The sequence below is a fragment of the Dermochelys coriacea genome, chromosome 2, assembly GCF_009764565.3.
Source record: "Dermochelys coriacea isolate rDerCor1 chromosome 2, rDerCor1.pri.v4, whole genome shotgun sequence".
NCBI classification, from domain to species: Eukaryota; Metazoa; Chordata; order Testudines; family Dermochelyidae; genus Dermochelys; species Dermochelys coriacea.
The window spans coordinates 18,828,287-18,851,002 of record NC_050069.1 but is presented as its reverse complement, the minus strand read 5'-3'; the positions used below and the strand labels follow the sequence as shown (position 1 = coordinate 18,851,002).

Here is a 22,716-nt window from a genome sequence, read left to right as displayed (position 1 = left end):
CACACTTCCATCATTCCGTCTAACTAGATATTACCATAACCAAATACAGTATGTGTAATATGCATCTTATTCTTTCCAACGATTTTTGAAGTGTAATTGAGGTTATTTCTGTAGTACACATACACTGATTTCAGTTTAAAATTAGCTGATTTGTTTACAAGACAACATTCTGATGAATATTTACATAGCTAATCAAATCATCAAGAACATAAAGGTGCTCTACCGTAGTTTGTTTTGAATCATTTTATAAAAATAACATATAGAACTCCTTACCAGGTTTTTCAGCAGCGTTGATAGTTCCTTAGTAAGTGTTGAAAATTTAACAAAAGCCGTGCCAAGATCTGGATTATCACGACTTAAAAAATTACTTCCAAATTTATCTAATACTTGTGCATAGTTCTCTTCATTTTGAACATGATCTGAAAAGAGAAGTTCAAAATTAGCAAGTTTCTTTTCTATAACTATCTATTTTAAATCTATACTTTACTGCAGAGTACTAACGAAACCAAACTGGTGAATTTACAAATTAGTACCATGGTGTCAAGAAAAATAAATTTCTGCATTTACTGAAAATTGGTTATTTTAAAATTAAAAAGGACTCTAACATATAGCCGGAAGTTATTTTTATGTCACCATCTGATGACAATCAATGAAATACAAAATTTATCAATGATTAATAAAGTAATACAACTGAGAAAAGTATGATAAAGAGCTATTTAAGTGGGAACATTAGTTTGTTTTTCAGAAAGTATAAATATCTTCTTTTTTTGTGTGATGTATTGAAATTTACTTGGGAATAAAAATCAAAATGAAGTTATAGCTACTACTATTAATAGGAGCATGTTTAATTACAAAACAAACCATGAAGTCAATAGCATTAGAGGTATAAATATGGGATATATTTGACCCCCATTCTGTAGATTAAACAGGAGAAATGGCCCTCATGTTTTGTATTATTCATAATAGAATGTTAGAATTTATTTTTCTAATTGTAGAGATAAGATCTCAATGGAAAAGAAAATATATTACTACATGGCCATATGGAATGTTATATTTTAATTTTGAAACACTAATTGCAAATCAAGGATATCAAGATGCTTAGGCAATTTTGAAATGACTATGTTTTGATGTCAGAACCAAACAATGAAGCTAATCTAGAGTTAAAGCAAATTATCAATAAAATCCTAAAATCCTAAAGAGGAAGGAGATTCTGAATTAAGAACCATCACTGTGTATTAACACATTTTCTATTTTTTCTCTCTTCCTCCCTCTTTTTCTGGCATCTCTCTGCTCTTTTTTCTGCTTGTTTGCATCTCCCATTTGAGTACCACTGTAGAGGAAAAACTCTCACTATGTGCCCTTTAGGGATGCCAGCCTTCCAACTACCCAGACAACACAAACTACTATACCAAACATGAACAAGTAATAGTGCTGAGAAGCGATACCTTGGTATACCAATGCATGCAGAAGGGCAGGTTAAGGGGGAAGAGTTAAGACTGAAGTATATGGTTTGTGATGTATGGTAGCTAGGATAGTGTGTGCCTGTGGGTGGAGAAGTAGATGGTATGTTCTGTAAGGTAACTTAAATTTTAATTTCCTTCATTTTGTAGGTTTGAGACAGGTTGTGATAAGTATTTTGAGCCTGAGTCTGATGAGTCATTTATAGATTCATAGATACTAAGGTCAGAAGGGACCATTCTGATCATCTAGTCTGACCTCCTGCACAGCGCAGGCCACAGAATCTCACCCACCCACTCCTATGAAAAACCTCACCCATGTCTGAGCTATTGAAGTCCTTAAATCATGGTTCAAAGACTTCAAGGAGCAGAGAAGCCTCCCTCAAGTCAACCATGCCCCATGCTACAGAGGAAGGCGAAAAACCTCCAGGGCCTCTCCAATCTGCCCTGGAGGAAAATTCCTTCCCGACCCCAAATATGGCAATCAGCTAAACCCTGAGCATATGGGCAAGATTCACCAGCCAGATACCCAGGAAAGAATTTTCTATAGTAACTCAGATCCCATCCATCTAATATCCCATCTCAGGGGATTTGGCCTATTTACCCTGAATATTTAAAGATCAATTATTTACCAAAATCCCATTATCCCATCATACCATCTCCTCCATAAACTTATCGAGTAGAATCTTGAAGTCAGATAGATCTTTTGCCCCCACTGCTTCCCTTGGAAGGCTATTCCAAAACTTCACTCCTCTGATGGTTAAAAACCTTCATCTGATTTCAAGTCTAAACTTCCTGGTGGCCAGTTTATACCCATTTGTTCTTGTGTCCACATTGGTGCTGAGCTGAAATAATTCCTCTCCCTCTCCTGTATTTATCCCTCTGATATATTTATAGAGAGCAATCATATCTCCCCTCAACCTTCTTTTAGTTACGCTAAACAAGCCAAGCTCTTTAAGTCTCCTTTCATAAGACAAGTTTTCCATTCCTCGGATCATCCTAGTAGCCCTTCTCTGTACCTGCTCCAGTTTGAATTCATCCTTTTTAAACATGGGAGATCAGAACTGCACACAGTATTCTAGGTGAGGTCTCACCAGTGCCTTGTATAACGGTACTAAAACCTCCTTATCCCTACTGGAAATGCCTCTCCTGATGCATCCCAAAACCGCATTAGCTTTTTTCACAGCCATATCACATTGGCAGCTCATAGTCATCCTATGATCAACCAATACTCCAAGGTCCTTCTCCTCTTCCATTACTTCTAATTGATGCGTCCCCAACTTATAGCTAAAATTCTTGTTATTAATCCCTAAATGCATAACCTTTCACTTCTCACTATTAAATTTCATCCTATTACTATTACTCCAGTTTACAAGGTAATCCAGATCCTCCTGTATAATATCCCAATCCTTCTCCGAATTGGCAATACCTCCCAGCTTTGTATCATCTGCAAACTTTATTAGCACACTCCCACTTTTTGTGCCGAGGTCAGTAATAAAAAGATTAAATAAGATTGGTCCCAAAACCAATCCCTGAGGAACTCCACTGGTAACCTCCCTCCAACCTGACAGTTCGCCTTTCAGTAGGACCCGTTGCAGTCTCCCCTTTAACCAATTCCTTATCCACCTTTTGATGTTCATATTGATCCCCATCTTCTCCAATTTAACTAATAATTCCCCATGTGGCACGGTATCAAATGCCTTACTGAAATCTAGGTAAGTTAGATCCACTGCATTTCCTTTATCTAAAAAATCTGTTACTTTTTCAAAAAAGGAGATTAGGTTGGTTTGGCACAATCTACCTTTTGTAAAACCATGTTGTATTTTGTCCCATTTACCATTGACTTCAATGTCCTTAACTAATTTCTCCTTCAAAATTTTTTCCAGGACCTTGCATACTACAGATGTCAAACTAACTGGCCTGTAGTTACCCGGATCACTTTTTTTTCCTTTCTTAAAAATAGGAACTATATTAGCAATTCTCCAATAATTCGGTACTATTCCTGAGTTTACAGATTCATTAAAAATTCTTGCTAATGGGCTTGCAATTTCAGGTGACAATTCCTTTAATATTCTTGGATGAAGATTATCTGGGCCCCCTGATTTAGTCCCATTAAGCTGTTTCAGTTTCGCTTCTACCTCTGATATGGTAATATCTACCTCTATATTCTCCTTCCCATTTGTCATGCTACCATTATCCCCAAGATCCTCTTTAGCCTTATTAAAGACTGAGGCAAAGTATTTGTTTAGATATTGGGCCATGCCTAGATTATCTTTAACCTCCACTCCATCCTCAGTGTTAAGCGGCCCCACTTCTTCCTTTTTAGTTTTCTTCTTATTTATATGGCTATAGAACCTTTTACTATTGGTTTTAATTTCCTTTGCAAGGTCCAACTCTACTCGACTTTTAGCCTGTCTCACTTGATCCCTACAAGTTCTGACCTCAACTAGGTAGCTTTCCTTGCTGATCCCTCCCATCTTCCACTCCCTGTATGCTTTCTGCTTCTTCTTAATCACCTCTCTAAGATGCTTGCTCATCCAGCTTGGTCTACAACTCCTTCCTATGAATTTTTTCCCCTTTCTTGGGATACAGGCTTCCGATAGCTTCTGCAGTTTTGTTTTAAAGTAATCCCAGGCCTCCTCTACCTTTAGATCCATAAGTTCTTCAGTCCAATCCACTTCCCTAACTAATTTCCTTAATTTTTGAAAGTCAGCCCTTTTGAAATCAAAAACCCTAGTTGCAGATTTATTTTTGTTAATCCTTCCATTTAGTTTGAACTGAATTAGCTCATGATCACTTGAGCCAAGATTGTCCCCTACAACCATTTCTTCTATGAGGTCCTCGCTACTCACCAAAATTAAATCTAAAATGGCATCCCCTCTAGTCGGTTCAGCAACTACTTGATGAAGGAATCCATCAGCTATCGCATCTAGGAAAATCTGAGCCCTATTATTATTACTAGCACTGGTCCTCCAGTTTATATCTGAGAAGTTAAAGTCTCCCATGATCACGCAGTTTCCATTAGTATTTACTTGATTAAAAACATTAAAAAGGGCTCTATCCATATCCAAATTAGATCCCGGAGGTCTATAGCACACCCCAAGCACTATCGTAGGAGAGGCTTTACTAGTTTTCTTCCCCAATGTAATTTTTGCCCAGACAGACTCTGTCTTATCCATTGCATCGCTTCTTATTTCTTTACATTCTACCTCATCATTGATATACAATGCTACTCCACCCCCTTTACCTTTGTTTCTGTCTTTCCTAAAGAGCACATACCCTTCAATACCTGTAGTCCAGTCATGACTACTATTCCACCATGTTTCTGTTATCCCTATAATATCTGGTTTCACTTCCTGCACCAGTAGCTCTAGTGCCTCCATTTTGTTACCTAGACTCCTCGCATTGGTGTACAAACATCTTAATTTTTGCTGTTTGGCCTCGCTCACATTTTGTACCCTATTAGGCACAGTCATTCTACATCCAGTATAACCTATTAGACTAGTATCCACACCGCCCTCGCTCCTTATATACATTCTCCTACCCACGGCTGTATCCATTCTTACTTCATCTTCTTCCCTCTCAATGCTAAAATCTGGCGTGGAGATTTTCTGGACATCTCCCATCCATCTCCCCCCAATTCCTAGTTTAAAGCTCTCTTTATCAGTTGTGCCAGCCTCGATCCTAGAAGTCTATTTCCTTCCCTACTGAGATGAAGTCCATCCCGAGAGAACTGACCTCTGTCCATGAATGCCTCCCAGTGGTCATACATCCCAAAGCCCTCCTTATAGCACCACTGCCTAAGCCATCTGTTGACAGTCATAATCTTGTCAGACCTTTGTTGCCCTTCTCTAGGAACAGGAAGGATCCCGCTAAAGATCACCTGAGCCTCAATTTCCTTAAGCGTCTTCCCCAGCCTAGCATAGTCTCCCTTAATACTTTCCAGCGAGAATCTAGCCGTATCATTTGTTCCCACATGAAGGATAATTAGGGGATTCTTTCCCGCTCCCTTTAGGATCCTTTTCAACCTCAGGTCTACATCCCGTATCTTAGCACCCGGAAGACAGCACACCCTTCTATTCTCAGGATCAGCTCTAGTTACAGGCCTGTCTATTCTTCTCAATAAAGAGTCCCCGATCACATAGACCTGCATTTTCCTGGTGACAGTGCTATTCTCCAGTGTCTCCCCTGTTCTCTCTGGCTGCAAGTTCTTTCCATTCCTATTTTCCCTTACAATCTTCTTCAACCCATCCTGTATCCTCCTGGGGCTCATATTTGGTGTAGTCTCCCTTGACTCTTCCCCTTTTTCTATAGGGCTAGCCTCTCTTCTCTTCTTCCTTACCCTTCCACCTTCAGCGACTACCTGCTGAGCCCCTTCTTCATTTTCCAACTCTGCAAACCTGTTCCTAAGCTCTATTTCTCCTTCACTAGCCCGTCTTTTTCTCTGCCTGGTTCTTTGAGTCACATGTTTCCACTGACCACTTTCCTCATCCAGTCTCCCCTCAAAATTCCCCAGCCCTGCTTCCATCTGCGAGTCTGAGCTTTTCCCTTCAGATACCTCATATCTTTGCTCCATCATCTGCTCAAACCCCTTCCTAAACTCAACCAGACTTTCCACCTGCATCTCCAAACTTAGGATCTTTTCCTCCATCAGCTCTATCAGATGGCATTTCATGCAGAAAAAACTCTTACCGGTTCCCCCCTCCAGGATCATGTACATACCACAGCTTCCACATCCAGTCATCCTCAATGTGTCTTTCACTGCAGGAGTCACTCCCACAGCTGCCTCTGTATCTGTCATCTCCTTCCCACCTAAATCCTGTTAATCTGGGAAACACAAGCCACGCCAAAAAGACCACACACACCCCAGCAAAAGCAAACCCCAAACAAGCACCGCAATCCAAACTCCTTCAACAGAACTCCCACTCAAACTCCCCTGTTTAGAGCTCTGTTTGCTAGCTCCTGTGCCGCTGCAGCTGTCTGTGCCGCTGCACGACTGGCTGGCTACCTTTATAGGGCCCCTAGTCAGAAGCCCCACCCACTAGACAGGGCTCAGCTGCTCTCTCAGCTGAAAGCCCCACCCCCTAATCAGGCTCAGCTGCTCTCCCAGCACAAAACCCCTACACACACACACACACACAAATACAAATACTAAAAATACAAAACCAAGTACAACTACCTTCTCCTCCAACAGAACTCCCACTCAAACTCCCCCGTTTAGAGCTGTTTGCTAGCTCCTGTGCCGCTGCAGCTGTCTGTGCCGCTGCACGACTGGCTGGCTACCTTTATAGGGCCATTTAAGATAATTACCTGTGAGTCCTAAGGACCCAGCCCTTTCATTTGCATTTCAATACAATCCACAAGCAAGGGTCTAGCCAGGTGACTCCAATGTAGGTATACAGGCTCCTAATGAAAGCAGCAATTCCAGTATGCTCAACATGGTTACCTTGTTGGGGATAGGTTTCAGAGCAGCAGCCTTGTTAGTCTGTATTCGCAAAAAGAAAAGGAGTACTTGTGGCACCTTAGAGACTAACAAATTTATTTGAGCATAAGCTTTCGTGAGCTACAGCTCACTTCATCGGATGCATGTAGCTCACGAAAGCTTATGCTCAAATAAATTTGTTAGTCTCTAAGGTGCCACAAGTACTCCTTTTCTTCTTGTTGGGGATACTCTACCTGCTACTTCTGACAGACTACTCCTGCTCGCTTCTGCCCATTCCAGCTTGCTCCTGCCTCAGTTCCTATTCCAGCCACAACTGATGGCCTGATTGTCCTGATACACATATGGTATGTACAGCAATCTTAACTATTTCCCAATGTATTGTAAATTAACATACAATCTCATACACCTTAAACTATTTCTGCTGTGAGAAAGTTTATATGATTTGCTTGGAGCAGCTCGGGAGAAGATCTTTAGTCAGCTATTATTCAATTCTATATTTTTATTGCCCTCCTCAACAAAACAGCTGAGCACCTTCAGGAATGCATAAAGCAAGGTGACTAACATCTTACCATTAACTTGGGTTTGAATAGAGACTGGGAGCGGCTGGGTCATTACAGGTTTCAGAGTAGCAGCCGTGTTAGTCTGTATTCGCAAAAAGAAAAGGAGTACTTGTGGCACCTTAGAGACTAACAAATTTATTAGAGCATAAGCTTTCGTGAGCTACAGCTCACTTCATCGGATGCATTGGGAAATAGTTTTACTTTGTGTAATGACTCATCCATTCCCAGTCTCTATTCAAGCCTAAGTTAATTGTATCCAGTTTGCAAATTAATTCCAATTCAGCAGTCTCTCCTTGGAGTCTGTTTTTGAAGCTTTTTTGTTGAAGTATAGCCACTCTTAGGTCTGTGATCGAGTGACCAGAGAGATTGAAGTGTCATTGAAGAGTCATTACACATATTGAATCTATTTCCCCATGTTAAGTATCCTCACACCTTCTTGTCAATTGTCTAAATGGGCCATCTTGATTATCACTACAAAATTTTTTTTTCTCCTGCTGATTATAGCTCATCCGATGAAGTCAGCTGTAGCTCAGGAAAGCTTATGCTCAAATAAATTTATTAGTCTCTAAGGTTCCACAAGTAGTCCTGTTCTTTTTTTGTTCTTTTTGTGACATGTAGTTCATTCTCTCTCATCCTTTCTAGAAGGGGAGAATTGTATGCGCTGTGGAGAGAGTTGTTTTGGAAGATTGTTTTCTCTTTCTCATGCTTTTTTAAAAAACGTGTATATTGCTGTGTGTTTATGTTTCAAAGAGCACGGTAAAAGAAGTGCACCATGCACTTGAAGCAGAAGGTGGCAAGGTATATGATGGCTCTCTGTTCGGGTGAAAGTTTATTTCACAGTCTGGGACTAGCCATGAGAAATCTCTGTCTCCTGCACAGAGCTTTAGGTGATCTTTTACATATCCTGGGCTCAGGGTACTAAGTGGTTTTTAAACACAAACAGAGACTTTGAAGGATAGGTTAACATGTGCTCACATTAGTTTCTCTTGCTAACTAAGTGTACTGTAGCATTTTGTACTAGCAGGAGTTCTAAGGGCCAAAGGTTTCACCCCAGGTATAATGCATTGCAGTAATCTAGATGAGAAGGGCAAAAACATATATAACCAAGGCTGGGTCATTGTCAGCCAGGATGGGTGGGATGTAGTTTCCTGGATAACCAGAAGCACTACTTATGGATGCTGCAAGGAGAGAGCTTAGGATCAAAGAGAAATCTAAAAGCACTCACAAACTACAGATTGAGCTGCCCAATTATGGGTGTTTATCTTCAACCAAAGGAGCCTATACCATGACTGAAGACTCCTCAAAGTCCCTTCCTGTTCCCACCAGCATAACCTTCATCTTTCTCAGTTTCAGCCAGGTCTTCTTCATCCATGAATGGATCTCATCCAAGCACTGAGCCATCTTGCTAGTAGTGGCATAGGTCACAGACAGTAAAGGATAATTAGAGCCTATCATCGGCATATTGCTACCACTTGAGTCCATGTCATTTTACCAGTTAATCTAGTGGCTGCATGCAGATGTTGAACAGGACCAGAAAAAAACCTGATCCGTCTGGGATTCTACAAGTGAGAGGTTTAGTGACAAAGGTGCTGTCTCCTATTTCTACTCTTCGGGCATGAAAGGATTTAAAACTATTTTAGAGCCTTCTCCTGACTCCTTTCTCAGACAAGTCAATATCATCTCGAAAGTTCAAGGGAAGGATGAGAACAGACGTCTGCCCTCCATCTATTGAAAGCAGGAGATCATCCATCAGTGCCACCAAAGATGTTTTCATTCCATATCCTGACCTGAATTCAAATTATGCTGGGCCTAGGATATTGCCTTTAATCAGAATAGTTTGTAGTTACTCCTGGGCTAGCTTCTCTATGAGCTTGCTCAGGAACAGAAGATGTTTTATTGGACAGTAGTTAAAACAGATGTATCCAGGGTGGGTTTCTTCAGTGTTAGTCAGACTACTGCACTCTGGAAAAAAAATGGAAGGGAAGATTACTTCCCTGAATGAGGAAATGGCTATTTCAGTTAGGAGTGGAACCAGCTGCTTATGACTCTCTTTCATCAGCAAGGAAGGGCATGATTCACAAGATCTGGCTTCGCAAAAAGAAAAGGAGTACTTGTGGCACCTTAGAGACTAAAATTTATTTGAGCATAAGCTTTCGTGAGCTATAGCTCACTTCATCGGATGCATTTGGTGGAAAATACAGTGGGGAGATTTATATACACACACAGAGAACATAAAACAATGGGTTTTATCATACACATTGTAAGGAGAAAAAAGAAAAGGAGTACTTGTGGCACCTTAGAGACTAACAAATTTATTAGAGCATAAGCTTTAGAGAGCTACAGCTCACTTCATCGGATCCGATGAAGTGAGCTGTAGCTCTCGAAAGCTTATGCTCTAATAAATTTGTTAGTCTCTAAGGTGCCACAAGTACTCCTTTTCTTTTTGCAAATACAGACTAACAGGGCTGCTACTCTGAAACTGTAAGGAGAGTGATCACTTAAGATGAGCCATCACCAGCAGTGGGGGGGAAGGAGGAAAACTTTTTATGGTGACAAGCAAGGTAGGCTATTTCCAGCAGTTAACAAGAACATCTGAGGAACAGGGAGGGGGTGGGGTGGGGGGGAGAAATAACATGGGGAAAACTGTAGCTCACGAAAGCTTATGCTCAAATAAATTTGTTAGTCTCTAAGGTGCCACAAGTACTCCTTTTCTTTTTGCGAATACAGACTAACACGGCTGCTACTCTAAGACCTGGGTTGAGATTCTTTACAAGTATCCAGTAGTTCTTGAGAAGCAAATGTATTTAAACTCTGAGAATACAGCTACACTAACTTGTTGTGTGTGTGTGTGGGGGGGGGTTTCTGTTTTTGTTTTTAAAGAATGCAGAATCTTTAAGAGTCCAATCCTGTAAGTCTAATGTTCTCCTTCCAAAAGTGTTTAATATTTTCCTCATTTGCAATTGTGGTAATGACACTTCTTACTAAGCCCCTTTTCTGTCTTTTTGTATTTACTCCTGAGTGAATTCTGTGACAAAAAATTAAAATTCTGTGCAAAATATTATAAAATTCTGCAAAATTCTACAAATTCTGCTCGTTGGGAAGTTCAAGGTGCAGGGATAATGGGCCTCTGCAGGAGGATCCAGGTAAAGGTGGTTGGGGCTCAGCGGTGGGTTCGGGTGCTGGGGGACTCGGGCTTGGTGGGGGTGCAGGGAGCTCATCAGGGTGGTCCAGGTGCGGGAGGCGGTGGGGCTTGTTGGGGTGGGGGTTCAAGTGTGGGGGGTGGTTTGGGTACATGGAGGCTCCTGCTATGGGGGTTGGGGGGATGCCTGTACAGTAACCCCTCCCCACATGGCTGAGGAGCAATGGAGGTGGGAAGCGGTGGGAGGGAGAAGGGCTGTGCAGAGCTTCCTGCAGCCAGGCGAGCTTTCTGGGGTGGGTTTGACCCAACCCCAGCTGCTCCTTGCAGGGGAAGAAGTCCCATCCTCCCCAGACCAGCCAGAACTATAAGCAGAGCCCAACGTATGATAGGAGCCACTGGCCAGGGAGTCCCCTGCTCCCCGCCACGGTGATTTACCATTCTGCCAGCTGTTCCAGATGCCCAAAACAGCACACCCGCACTGCAGGTGGGGGGGCGTGTGACTGCTCTATCGGCTTCCCTTTGCTACCCTGTCAGAAGTCATTTTTCTGCGGGGAAGCAAAGAAATCCGTGGGGGACGTGATACTGGCATGCACGCAGTGGTGCAAAATTTTCTCAGGAGTAATTACTTTAAGCCTCCAATACTGGTTTGTTCAACCAGTTCAGTTCAGTTCAGTTACAGACACACCTCCCAAAATTAATTTTCCTTAGTGGGAGGAATAGGGCTATAAATGCCAACAGGAATTACGTTTATTTCAGGTAGTAGTGCGAGTATCATTCTCTCCAAGCTGTACATTTTGTCTGACAGTATTTGAATTACAAAAAATAAAAAATCACCATTTAATTTCAGATATAAATTTGAAATCTTTGGGTTCTGCAAAATACTATTTTTCTGTTGACTTCCACACTTTACTTTTAAAACCATGAATTTCCATCCATATGCATTATCACATGATGCATGAATCATCTTAGACATTAAAAATACTTGGCAGAAAGCCTCAAAAGAATTACACTTCCAAACCCTTTAAAAAAGTCTGCTAAGTATTAAGTTTCACTACAACCATAAGAGAAAACCAAATGTCTTTTCTTAAACTCAGATCAAAATTATGAAATTTCTCATGATCTTTTAACTGTATTTTGTAAATAAGCTTTTACAGTGTATGTTTATAATTATATACCATTGTCCTACTTACTGCAAACACAAAAATTAATGTTATCAAATGCCCAAAGTTTTCAGTCATATGACGTTGTGGATTCACAAATAGTAAAATATGTTTTTAATAAGACTAAATCTGTTCTAAAAGCTTATGCTTTTAATCAAATATCTTGGCATAAAAACCAAAGAAATCATTATGCAATAATAAAATGCATATTTTTAATGTAAAAGTTATTCTGTAAATATGCACAGGAGATCTCAGCTAGGGAGGAGTATTAGCTGACTCAGTCCTGGCCTAATGAAGCTCAAATGTGTCACAGGGTTTGTTCTGGGGGGTCAAGGAAGAATAATAAGGGAATCATAGAAGTCAGAGAATAAAAAGACCCAGTAATTCATTCTGTTCCTCTCCTTGCCAATGCAGGATTTCTCCCTACAGTATCTTTCTTAGTACTTTGTTCAATCTACTTTTAAAAAAGGTGGTGGTAATGGCTACTCAGAACAATACCACACAGGTGTTGGTATCAAGCTTTAGATCAGATGATTACCTTTACCCGGGCAAAAGGATATATGCTTCCCCTCCCCTTCCCAGTTAGAAAGGGGAAGTGAGGAAGGAAAAGACTGGTTATCCCAGAATGAATGCAGGAGAGAGGCCTCATGAATCTGAGGTAAGAGACAACACACAAGTGCACGTGAGACTATTTTCCAGTAAGGTAAAGTGAATGCCACTATCACCAGTAAGTAAGAAAGAAATACTGTATCTAATGGCAAAATGTTATTTTATAGCAAGATAGAGTATAATACATCAATTTTGTTTGCAGAGTCGTTAGAGCTGTGTTGGTTCTCAATATGCTAATCTCTTCATGGGCCACCTTGGGGGAAAATTTCTGAAAAAATACACCACAAAACCAATGACATATCTGACTTACATCAATGTTTTCATCCTCTGGACAGACTACTCAGATTTCAACCACAACTTCATTAACAACCACCCATTCATCAAACTCTAAAAGACTCCCCCATGAACAATCAGATTCAACAATGAAACTGTACAGACAACTATATACAAGAAACCCACGGATCACCACACTTACCTCAACAGATCCAGTAACCACATCAGACACACCAAGAAATCTGTTATCTACAGCCAGGCACTCAGATACCACAGAATATGCTCCAAGGAAAAAGTCCAAGATACACACCTTAACACACTTAAAACCACATTCACCAAAAAAGGACACTTCACGAGAGAAGGAGATTGGGTCCTAAATGTCTATTTTTACGTCGTGTACCTCATCCAATGCACTAAACGCCCCAACAACAACTATGTGGGTGACATTCACTCTCAAATGAATTCACACAGAATAATGACAAAAAGACAAACATGCCCACATCACCCATGAGTGAACACTTTTTCACAAAAGGATCACTCTGTATCTGACCTCTCAATCCTCGTCCTCATAGGAGCTTAAATTCATCACTTTGCTAGACATGAAAAATCATGAACTCAATAGAGACACTGATTTTATGTCTCATTATAACAATCTGTAACTCTCTAAACCTCTTTTGTCCCATGACAGCAGAGGTGTTAATTGCCCACTTCATCCTGAACTGTCTCTTGCAACCCGTGTTAACTCCTTATGCTAAACAATCTGTTCCACCTTAAATTTAGCTGTGACACTCTGTTTACCTTTCCCAGACCTGAAGAAGAGCTCTGAGTAGCTCAAAAGCTTGTCTCATTCACCAACAAAGTTGGTCCAATAAAAGATATTCCCTCACCTACCTTGTCTCTCTTATATTACTTCAAAACTTTCAACTATCAATGTTTTTCCAAAAGCAAGTATCCACTCTTAACTTTAATGTGCCTTTCAAAAACAGTGTGAGTTTCTGTGACTTTACAGAGGATATTCACTTTATGGACCTATAATTATAGGCTAGATTTTTCTTTTTCTAAAGTACAGTATTCTTGAGAGATCTTCCCTTCCAGACAATAAAGATGATGAAAGGTCTCTCACTTTACAAGAGGAAAATACCAAACAAGCAGCAATCTATCCTATATAGCAATTTTCTTCACTTCATGTTTCTTTGTGGGTATATTGTTAAATGTAATGAGAACTACTTCTATAGTTCTACTTCAATTTGTACAGGGGTCTATCTATATCAAATTTCTCCGTAGATATGTCTGACAAAAAAAACCTTGGGTCACTTTTTTTTTTTTAAATGAACAAAGAATTAGGAATGTTCATCTGTAGGACACAAATAATGAAAAGAAGGAGGAAGTGAGAAGGGTAGAACAGTTGAAGAGTTGAAACAGAAATTACTATTTTCTTTCTTAGCATTTCCATGATCCATCTATGAACACTGGGAGAAGGGAAGAGAAGAGATGCACCAAAAATAAAAAGGAAGTAACTAAGTCAAGGAAGAGCAGCACTGATCCAACTCATTTTGAAAGATGTTTAATCAGCTAGTACTCACTGCTCTAACCCCTTTTTCTAGTTCTCACTTTTCTCCCCCACTGTAGCACAAAAAGCTCCTTGTTGGCTGGTGGCATGATGAGATTAAAACATCTGTCTCATTCTCTTCCTCAGTGGGAATGTGAAATAAATACATTAGCTAATTCCACATTTTACTACTTTCCAGCCCCTCTTAAAATTATTTTCTTGCTGCAATACAATTTAAAATATCTTCACATTTTTCAACCAAACATTGTCACTTTTTGTGACACACACATCCATCAAAAACTGAGATGAGAACTGCAAGAATTAGTTTCCTGCATAGATGCATGCACCACTGAACATTTTTCCTTTGTAAATTATGTTGCATTCTTGCTTAAGACTCTCTATAAATTAATGAAGATTAGCCATTCAATTGAATTAATAGGAAAAGGCTATTGAAAACTTACATTATTAGTTATGATTGAATTCAATGCCACTAAAATTCAATCGAGTGTTATTGGAAAGCTATCCAAAAAGATTTCCCACTGACTTCAGGTACCATCTTCAGTGAGACAAAAGACAGCTTCCAACTCACAAACCCAAACTGATTATTCTAGAAGTACCTAACAAGTTGAAGGGGCAACTGCAAAAAGCTTCTCAAACAGGTTGGTGTGATGTTTAAACTGACTTGAATTATTTTAATAACAGAAAAAAATCTCTTGCCTTTAATGTTTCAAATGAATGTTGGTCAATAAAAGATATTACCTCACCCACCTTGTCTCTCTAATATCCTGAGACCAACATCCAACAACTCTTCCTTATGTTTATTAACTATGATCTGAATTAATTGCCTTCTGCATTCTGTTTTCGCTATAAGTGATCCCAACTGCACAACATTCTGAAGGAGAAATGACAATATTGTTTCATACTTTATATGAAAAAAGTATTAAAGATGCTTACACCAATCTGATCCTTGGAACATAATTTCTGACTACTACCTAATTTTATGTATATTCTTTTAACTTTTTCCTGATCAGTAATGGGTTTCATTTTGAGACTCTGCTATTTATTCTTGGTCCTTACTTATTAATATTTATTTAAGTAAGTGTTTTCATTATACGTTCCTTCCCTATAATGAACTGTCAGATCAATTTAGACACCTGTAAGCAAGTAGTTTTCAAAAATGACTTTGGTTCTTCCAACATACTGCCTGCCCCTTCTTCATTAGACTTTAGAAGTTACTGAAAATGATATAATTTTCCAAATAATTTCCAGGGTCTACAAAAGAAAGAAGTGAGCTTCATATCTGACTTGGCTACAAACAAGCTTTTTAATTTTCAATTGTAACATTACTGTTTAAAATGATTCCTAACTAATGTTATATCACTTATTGATTCATTTAAACAGTTCACATAACATGCCATGGTTACCGGCTTTGAAGACATTGAAACCAGTTTTATTTCAAAGCCTGGGACAAATGGCAACTGGAGCCTATGGTGCAATTCATGTACATTTCACAGGAGGCAGTAAATGTTTGACAGTTCTTAAAAGCTAGTCAATTTTGAAAGTCAATCAGCATGTAGTTGTTTAAAGACCTCTTTAGAGTCAAATATGCTGCTTTGCAGGCCCAGAGCAACTTTAATCCAATCTAATCTTAAAAGTAAATGCACTTGTGTCAAACAATGCATGTGGCAAAAGATAGTTATATACCCTCTAAACTTGCATAAGGTGTTTAGTTGGCTTAATCTATTGGCAAAATGTTTATCCAAATCAACTGAAGAGCTATGGGAGTGAGGGAGGGGAGGATGTGTGTGTTGTGGGGTTGGAATGATGGGTGGGGGAGAGAAATGGGGAGAAGCACAAGTAATATACATTGCCATTAAAAAAACCTTACAAGTGCCAAATACAGTCAACTACCAACACAGAACAACAACTTTATCTTTTTCTTAAATCCTGTAACTCCGAGAAGCTGCTCTAAAGGGCAAGACATTTGCTAAGCTGAACATGAGTGCCAGTGTATACAAATTGTGCTTTCCTGAAATTCAATATTTTCAACAAGGGTAATTTCATCTGAATAAGATGGCAAATGACAAGAGCCTGATTCTGCTCCCTTAGATATCCAGGGACAAAACTCCTATTGATTTCAATAGAAATAGGTAGAAGCTGACCCTCAATAAGATGCACACTACCCAAATAAACATTTGTGTTGATTGTTGGCAATTTGTTATATTTAATACCTATTTAAGTTTACCAACATTATTAAGAATACCTACACACATACTAACAAAATTCATTAATGGAGATTTTGTAAAGTACAGAACTCAAAAGGGACATAGTTGCATTCTAGCCATTCATCTAGGTTCTTATATTGGTGCCCATTATCACTGTATCCAAGTTCCTCCTAAGGGGCAAAAAATGGCAAATCTCCCCTTCTGGCCCCCCCGCTGCTGACAAGATGCACAGTCTTTTCGTTTTCTGTACATTATTATTTAATACAGGAGAGTGAGAGTGATGGTATAAGGTTACTAATGTTGTAAAACTTGGGCAAAAGGGTAGGTTTTGCATTTTAGTTCTGATGGTGAGGAAGTTAATGATCGTTCTCATTTCATGTGGTTATAATCTCGATCCTGGGTTCAGTCTCCTGCTGTAACAGGTCTCTTCTGGTCAACAGCTTTGCTGTTCCAGTGGAACGTACCTATGGTAGCACAGAATGAGAAAAAAGGAAAGGAGTACTTGTGGCACCTTAGAGACGAACAAATTTATTTGAGCATAAGCTTTCGTGAGCTATGAGCTGTAGCTCACGAAAGCTTATGCTCAAATAAATTTGTCAGTCACTAAGGTGCCACAAGTACTCCTTTTCTTTTTTGCGAATACAGACTAACACGGCTGCTACTCTGAAACCTGTCAGAATGAGAAAAAGTCTCTCTCTCTCCCCCCCCTGCCCCCTACCTCCCCAGGAAGGCAGGATCAGATCAGTGGGGAGCTTTGGGGGGGTGGAGGGGAAATCAGGATGACATCCTTGAAATACATGGTTTCCAATGAGGTGTCGGGGGGCAGAGGTGTACTTGTATTATGGAATAGGCAGGCATCACCTACTCTAAGTTTAATATGCAATGAACAGCAAAGCAAACTTTCTAAACATTATTTAATAGAATGGTTTAGATTCTCATGAAAAGGCCCAAATCTCTTACCTTGCCCAGAATTATATATTGCTTTTACAGACTTTTTCACTTTCTGTAGTGCAGTTCTGTCTTGATCCAATGCCTGTAATAAAAGAAAGACTGTCAAAAAAGACCCCCTCTGTTTAGCTTGTTATTGAATAGCATCAGCCAGTTTCATAATATTTCTTAGTAAACAGTGAACAATTCCAGGGTCTGGAATCACTACAGATGCACTGTGCTCAGCCCTCTGGGAAGGTCTTAGATCACTCAACCCCTTCAAGTTAATTAAAGGGCTGAATTAAACAGCTCTGAAGAGAGACTTATCCTACAGCGATGAATGGTTGTGAGAGAGCTAAAGGACAGCGATAAGTTGATTAAAGCTTTGTAAAAGATCTCTGTCAACTTGAAAGATAGTCAATTTAAAAAAGTAAATTAAAAGTAATTTAGGTATTACAGCCACCTGAGTTCCCTGCCAATTTCTATGGTTTTAGCCATTTCACTATTACTCACACAAACAAAACTGACTATTCAGAGGAAACAGTGAAATTGTCATTCAGTAATTTTTGAGGTTAGTTGTGATATTGAGGTTTTTTGAGGTTAGTTGTGAGCCTCGCGAACCAGCTGAGCGGCAGCAAACCAGCTGAGCAGCGGGGACAGCAGAGCAGCTCACAGCAGGAGTTTGCCTGGGAGTTCGCCTGGAGTGAGCCCAGTGAGGCTTACATCTTGCCAACGTCTCTGAGGAAGCTCATAGTAGGTAGGTGATATGCAAGGGGGGGGTTCAGCTGTTGTGACCTGCACTGGATGTGCCATGTTTGTCTTTCTTCCACAGGACAGAAGCGACTTTGTCTGTACAAAGTGCAAGCTGGTCTCCATATTGGAAGAGAAGATTGAAGGTCTGGAGCAACAGGTAACGACCCTGCGTTGTATACAAGAGACTGAGGATTTTCTGGACCAAACTCAGGATAGGCTTCTAGGGGCACAAAGCTCCAAAGATATAGAGCAGGTTGCACAGAGGGGCCAAGAGGCCAGTGAAGAAGCTTGGCAACATGTGACCTCCAGAAGAGGTAAGCGGAATGTCCGGGTTCCAGTAACACAGACACAGGTAACTAACCGCTTTCATGTTCTCTCCACAGGTACCATTGCGGAGAGTGGACCAGATGATATGTCTGGGGGGAGAAAGCGGAAGGAGACTCCGCTGGTTGGGAGGCATGAGATGCGATGTCCTGAGGTTGGGGGTTCCACGACCACCACTCCCAAGAGGAGAAGGCGGGTGGTGGTGGTCGGGGACTCTCTCCTCCGGGGGACTGAGTCATCTATCTGCCGCCCTGACCGGGAAAACCGAGAAGTCTGCTGCTTGCCAGGAGCTAAGATTCGTGATGTGACGGAGAGACTGCCGAGACTCATCAAGCCCTCGGATCGCTACCCCTTCCTGCTTCTCCACGTGGGCACCAATGATACTGCCAAGAATGACCTTGAGCGGATCACTGCGGACTACGTGGCTCTGGGAAGAAGGATAAAGGAGTTGGAGGCGCAAGTGGTGTTCTCGTCCATCCTCCCCGTGGAAGGAAAAGGCCTGGGTAGGGACCGTCGAATCGTGGAGGTCAACGAATGGCTACGCAGGTGGTGTCGGAGAGAAGGCTTTGGATTCTTTGACCATGGGATGGTGTTCCATGAAGGAGGAGTGCTGGGCAGAGACGGGCTCCATCTTACGAAGAGAGGGAAGAACATCTTTGCCAGCAGGCTGGCTAACCTAGTGAGGAGGGCTTTAAACTAGGTTCACCGGGGGAAGGAGACCAAAGCCCTGAGGTAAGTGGGAAAGCGGGATACCGGGAGGAAGCACAGGCAGGAATGTCTGTGAGGGGAGGGCTCCTGCCTCATACTGGGAATGAGGGGCGATCAACAGGTTATCTCAAGTGCTTATATACAAATGCACAAAGCCTTGGAAACAAGCAGGGAGAACTGGAGGTCCTGGTGATGTCAAGGAATTATGACGTGATTGGAATAACAGAGACTTGGTGGGATAACTCACATGACTGGAGTACAGTCATGGATGGTTATAAACTGTTCAGGAAGGACAGGCAGGGCAGAAAAGGTGGGGGAGTAGCACTGTATGTAAGGGAGCAGTATGACTGCTCAGAGCTCCGGTACGAAACTGTGGAAAAACCTGAGTGTCTTTGGATTAAGTTTAGAAGTGTGTGCAACAAGAGTGATGTCATGGTGGGAGTCTGCTATAGACCACCGGACCAGGGGGACGAGGTGGATGAGGCTTTCTTCCGGCAACTCACGGAAGCTACTAGATCGCATGCCCTGATTCTCATGGGTGACTTTAATTTTCCTGATATCTGCTGGGAGAGCAATACAGCGGTGCATAGACAATCCAGGAAGTTTTTGGAAAGCGTAGGGGACAATTTCCTGGTGCAAGTGCTAGGGGAGCCAACTAGGGGGAGCGCTTTTCTTGACCTGCTGCTCACAAACCGGGTAGAATTAGTGGGGGAAGCAAAAGTGGATGGGAATCTGGGAGGCAGTGACCATGAGTTGGTTGAGTTCAGGATCCTGACGCAGGGAAGAAAGGTAAGCAGCAGGATACGGACCCTGGACTTCAGGAAAGCAGACTTTGACTCCCTCAGGGAACAGATGGCCAGGATCCCCTGGGGGACTAACATGAAAGGGAAGGGAGTCCAGGAGAGCTGGCTGTATTTCAAGGAATCCCTGTTGAGGTTACAGGGACAAACCATCCCGATGAGTCGAAAGAATAGTAAATATGGCAGGCGACCAGCTTGGCTTAATGGTGAAATCCTAGCGGATCTTAAACATAAAAAAGAAGCTTACAAGAAGTGGAAGGTTGGACATATGACCAGGGAAGAGTATAAAAATATTGCTCGGGCATGTAGGAAAGATATCAGGAGGGCCAAATCGCACCTGGAGCTGCAGCTAGCAAGAGATGTCAAGAGTAACAAGAAGGGTTTCTTCAGGTATGTTGGCAACAAGAAGAAAGCCAAGGAAAGTGTGGGCCCCTTACTGAATGAGGGAGGCAAGCTAGTGACAGAGGATGTCGAAAAAGCTAATGTACTCAATGCTTTTTTTGCCTCTGTTTTCACTAACAAGGTCAGCTCCCAGACTGCTGTGCTGGGCATCACAAAATGGGGAAGAGATGGCCAGCCCTCTGTAGAGATAGAGGTGGTTAGGGACTATTTAGAAAAGCTGGACGTGCACAAGTCCATGGGGCCGGACGAATTGCATCCGAGAGTGCTGAAGGAATTGGCGGCTATGATTGCAGAGCCCTTGGCCATTATCTTTGAAAACTCGTGGCGAACGGGGGAAGTCCCGGATGACTGGAAAAAGGCTAATGTAGTGCCCATCTTTAAAAAAGGGAAGAAGGAGGATCCTGGGAACTACAGGCCAGTCAGCCTCACCTCAGTCCCTGGAAAAATCATGGAGCAGGTCCTCAAAGAATCAATCCTGAAGCACTTAGAGGAGAGGAAAGTGATCAGGAACAGTCAGCATGGATTCACCAAGGGAAGGTCATGCCTGACTAATCTAATCGCCTTTTATGATGAGATTACTGGTTCTGTGGATGAAGGGAAAGCAGTGGATGTATTGTTTCTTGACTTTAGCAAAGCTTTTGACACGGTCTCCCACAGCATTCTTGTCAGCAAGTTAAGGAAGTATGGGCCGGATGAATGCACTATAAGGTGGGTAGAAAGCTGGCTAGATTGTCGGGCTCAACGGGTAGTGATCAATGGCTCCATGTCTAGTTGGCAGCCGGTGTCAAGTGGAGTGCCCCAGGGGTCGGTCCTGGGGCCCGTTTTGTTCAATATCTTCATAAATGATCTGGAGGATGGTGTGGATTGCACTCTCAGCAAATTTGCGGATGATACTAAACTGGGAGGAGTGGTAGATACGCTGGAGGGGAGGGATAGGATACAGAAGGACCTAGACAAATTGGAGGATTGGGCCAAAAGAAATCTAATGAGGTTCAATAAGGATAAGTGCAGGGTCCTGCACTTAGGATGGAAGAATCCAATGTACCGCTACAGACTAGGGACCGAATGGCTCGGCAGCAGTTCTGCGGAAAAGGACCTAGGGGTGACAGTGGACGAGAAGCTGGATATGAGTCAGCAGTGTGCCCTTGTTGCCAAGAAGGCCAATGGCATTTTGGGATGTATAAGTAGGGGCATAGCGAGCAGATCGAGGGACGTGATCGTTCCCCTCTATTCGACACTGGTGAGGCCTCATCTGGAGTACTGTGTCCAGTTTTGGGCCCCACACTACAAGAAGGATGTGGATAAATTGGAAAGAGTACAGCGAAGGGCAACAAAAATGATTAGGGGTCTAGAGCACATGACTTATGAGGAGAGGCTGAGGGAGCTGGGATTGTTTAGTCTGCAGAAGAGAAGAATGAGGGGGGATTTGATAGCTGCTTTCAACTACCTGAAAGGGGCTTTCAAAGAGGATGGCTCTAGACTATTCTCAATGGTAGCAGATGACAGAACGAGGAGTAATGGTCTCAAGTTGCAATGGGGGAGGTTTAGATTGGATATTAGGAAAAACTTTTTCACTAAGAGGGTGGTGAAACACTGGAATGCGTTACCTAGGGAGGTGGTAGAATCTCCTTCCTTAGAGGTTTTTAAGGTCAGGCTTGACAAAGCCCTGGCTAGGATGATTTAACTGGGACTTGGTCCTGCTTTGAGCAGGGGGTTGGACTAGATGACCTTCTGGGGTCCCTTCCAACCCTGATATTCTATGATTCTATGATTAGGTACAACATTTTTAGATACAATTCTGACTTTTCAGGCTGACTGTGTTCCTCTTAAAAATAAATTGGATACAGAGTGATAAATTTAAAGAAAAAACAAAAAACTAAGAACTTGATTTTGTAAACACACACAAGTCCATTATTTAAGTGGAAAGAACAGGAGTACTTGTGGCATCTTAGAGACTAACAAATTTATTAGAGCATAAGTTTTCGTGGGCTACAGTCCACTTCATCGGATGCATAGAATGGAACATAAAGTAAGAAGAGATACACACACACACACACACACACACACACACACACACACACACACAGAGAGAGAGAGAAAAGGTGGTAGTTGCCATACAAACTGTAAGAGGCTAATTAATTAAGATGAGTTATTATCTGCAGGAGAAAAAGCTTTTGTAGTGATAATCAAGATGGCCCATTTAGACAGTTGACAAGAAGGTGTGAGGATATTTAATTTAAGGAAATAGATTCAATATGTGTAATGACCCAGCCATTCCCAGTCTCTATTCAAAGTTAATGGTATCTAGTAGTACCTAGTAATGAAGTGGGCTGTAGCCCACAAAAGCTTATGCTCCAATAAATTTGTTAGTCTCTAAGGTGCCACAA

General features: G+C 41.5%; 1 protein-coding gene across 9 annotated transcripts in view; it reads right to left on the bottom strand.

Annotated features, from left to right (window-relative positions):
* The window catches only part of ASAP1 (ArfGAP with SH3 domain, ankyrin repeat and PH domain 1), a 398,854-nt gene that overhangs the window by 179,669 nt on the left and 196,469 nt on the right, over positions 1-22,716 (bottom strand). For all 9 annotated transcript variants that reach the window (XM_043507341.1, XM_043507340.1, XM_043507342.1 and 6 more), the window contains 2 exons: positions 17,376-17,448; positions 274-419 (listed from right to left, as the gene is read on the bottom strand). In XM_043507341.1, coding sequence (XP_043363276.1) covers positions 274-419; positions 17,376-17,448 — 219 coding nt within the window. The remainder of the gene's footprint in view (positions 1-273; positions 420-17,375; positions 17,449-22,716) is intronic.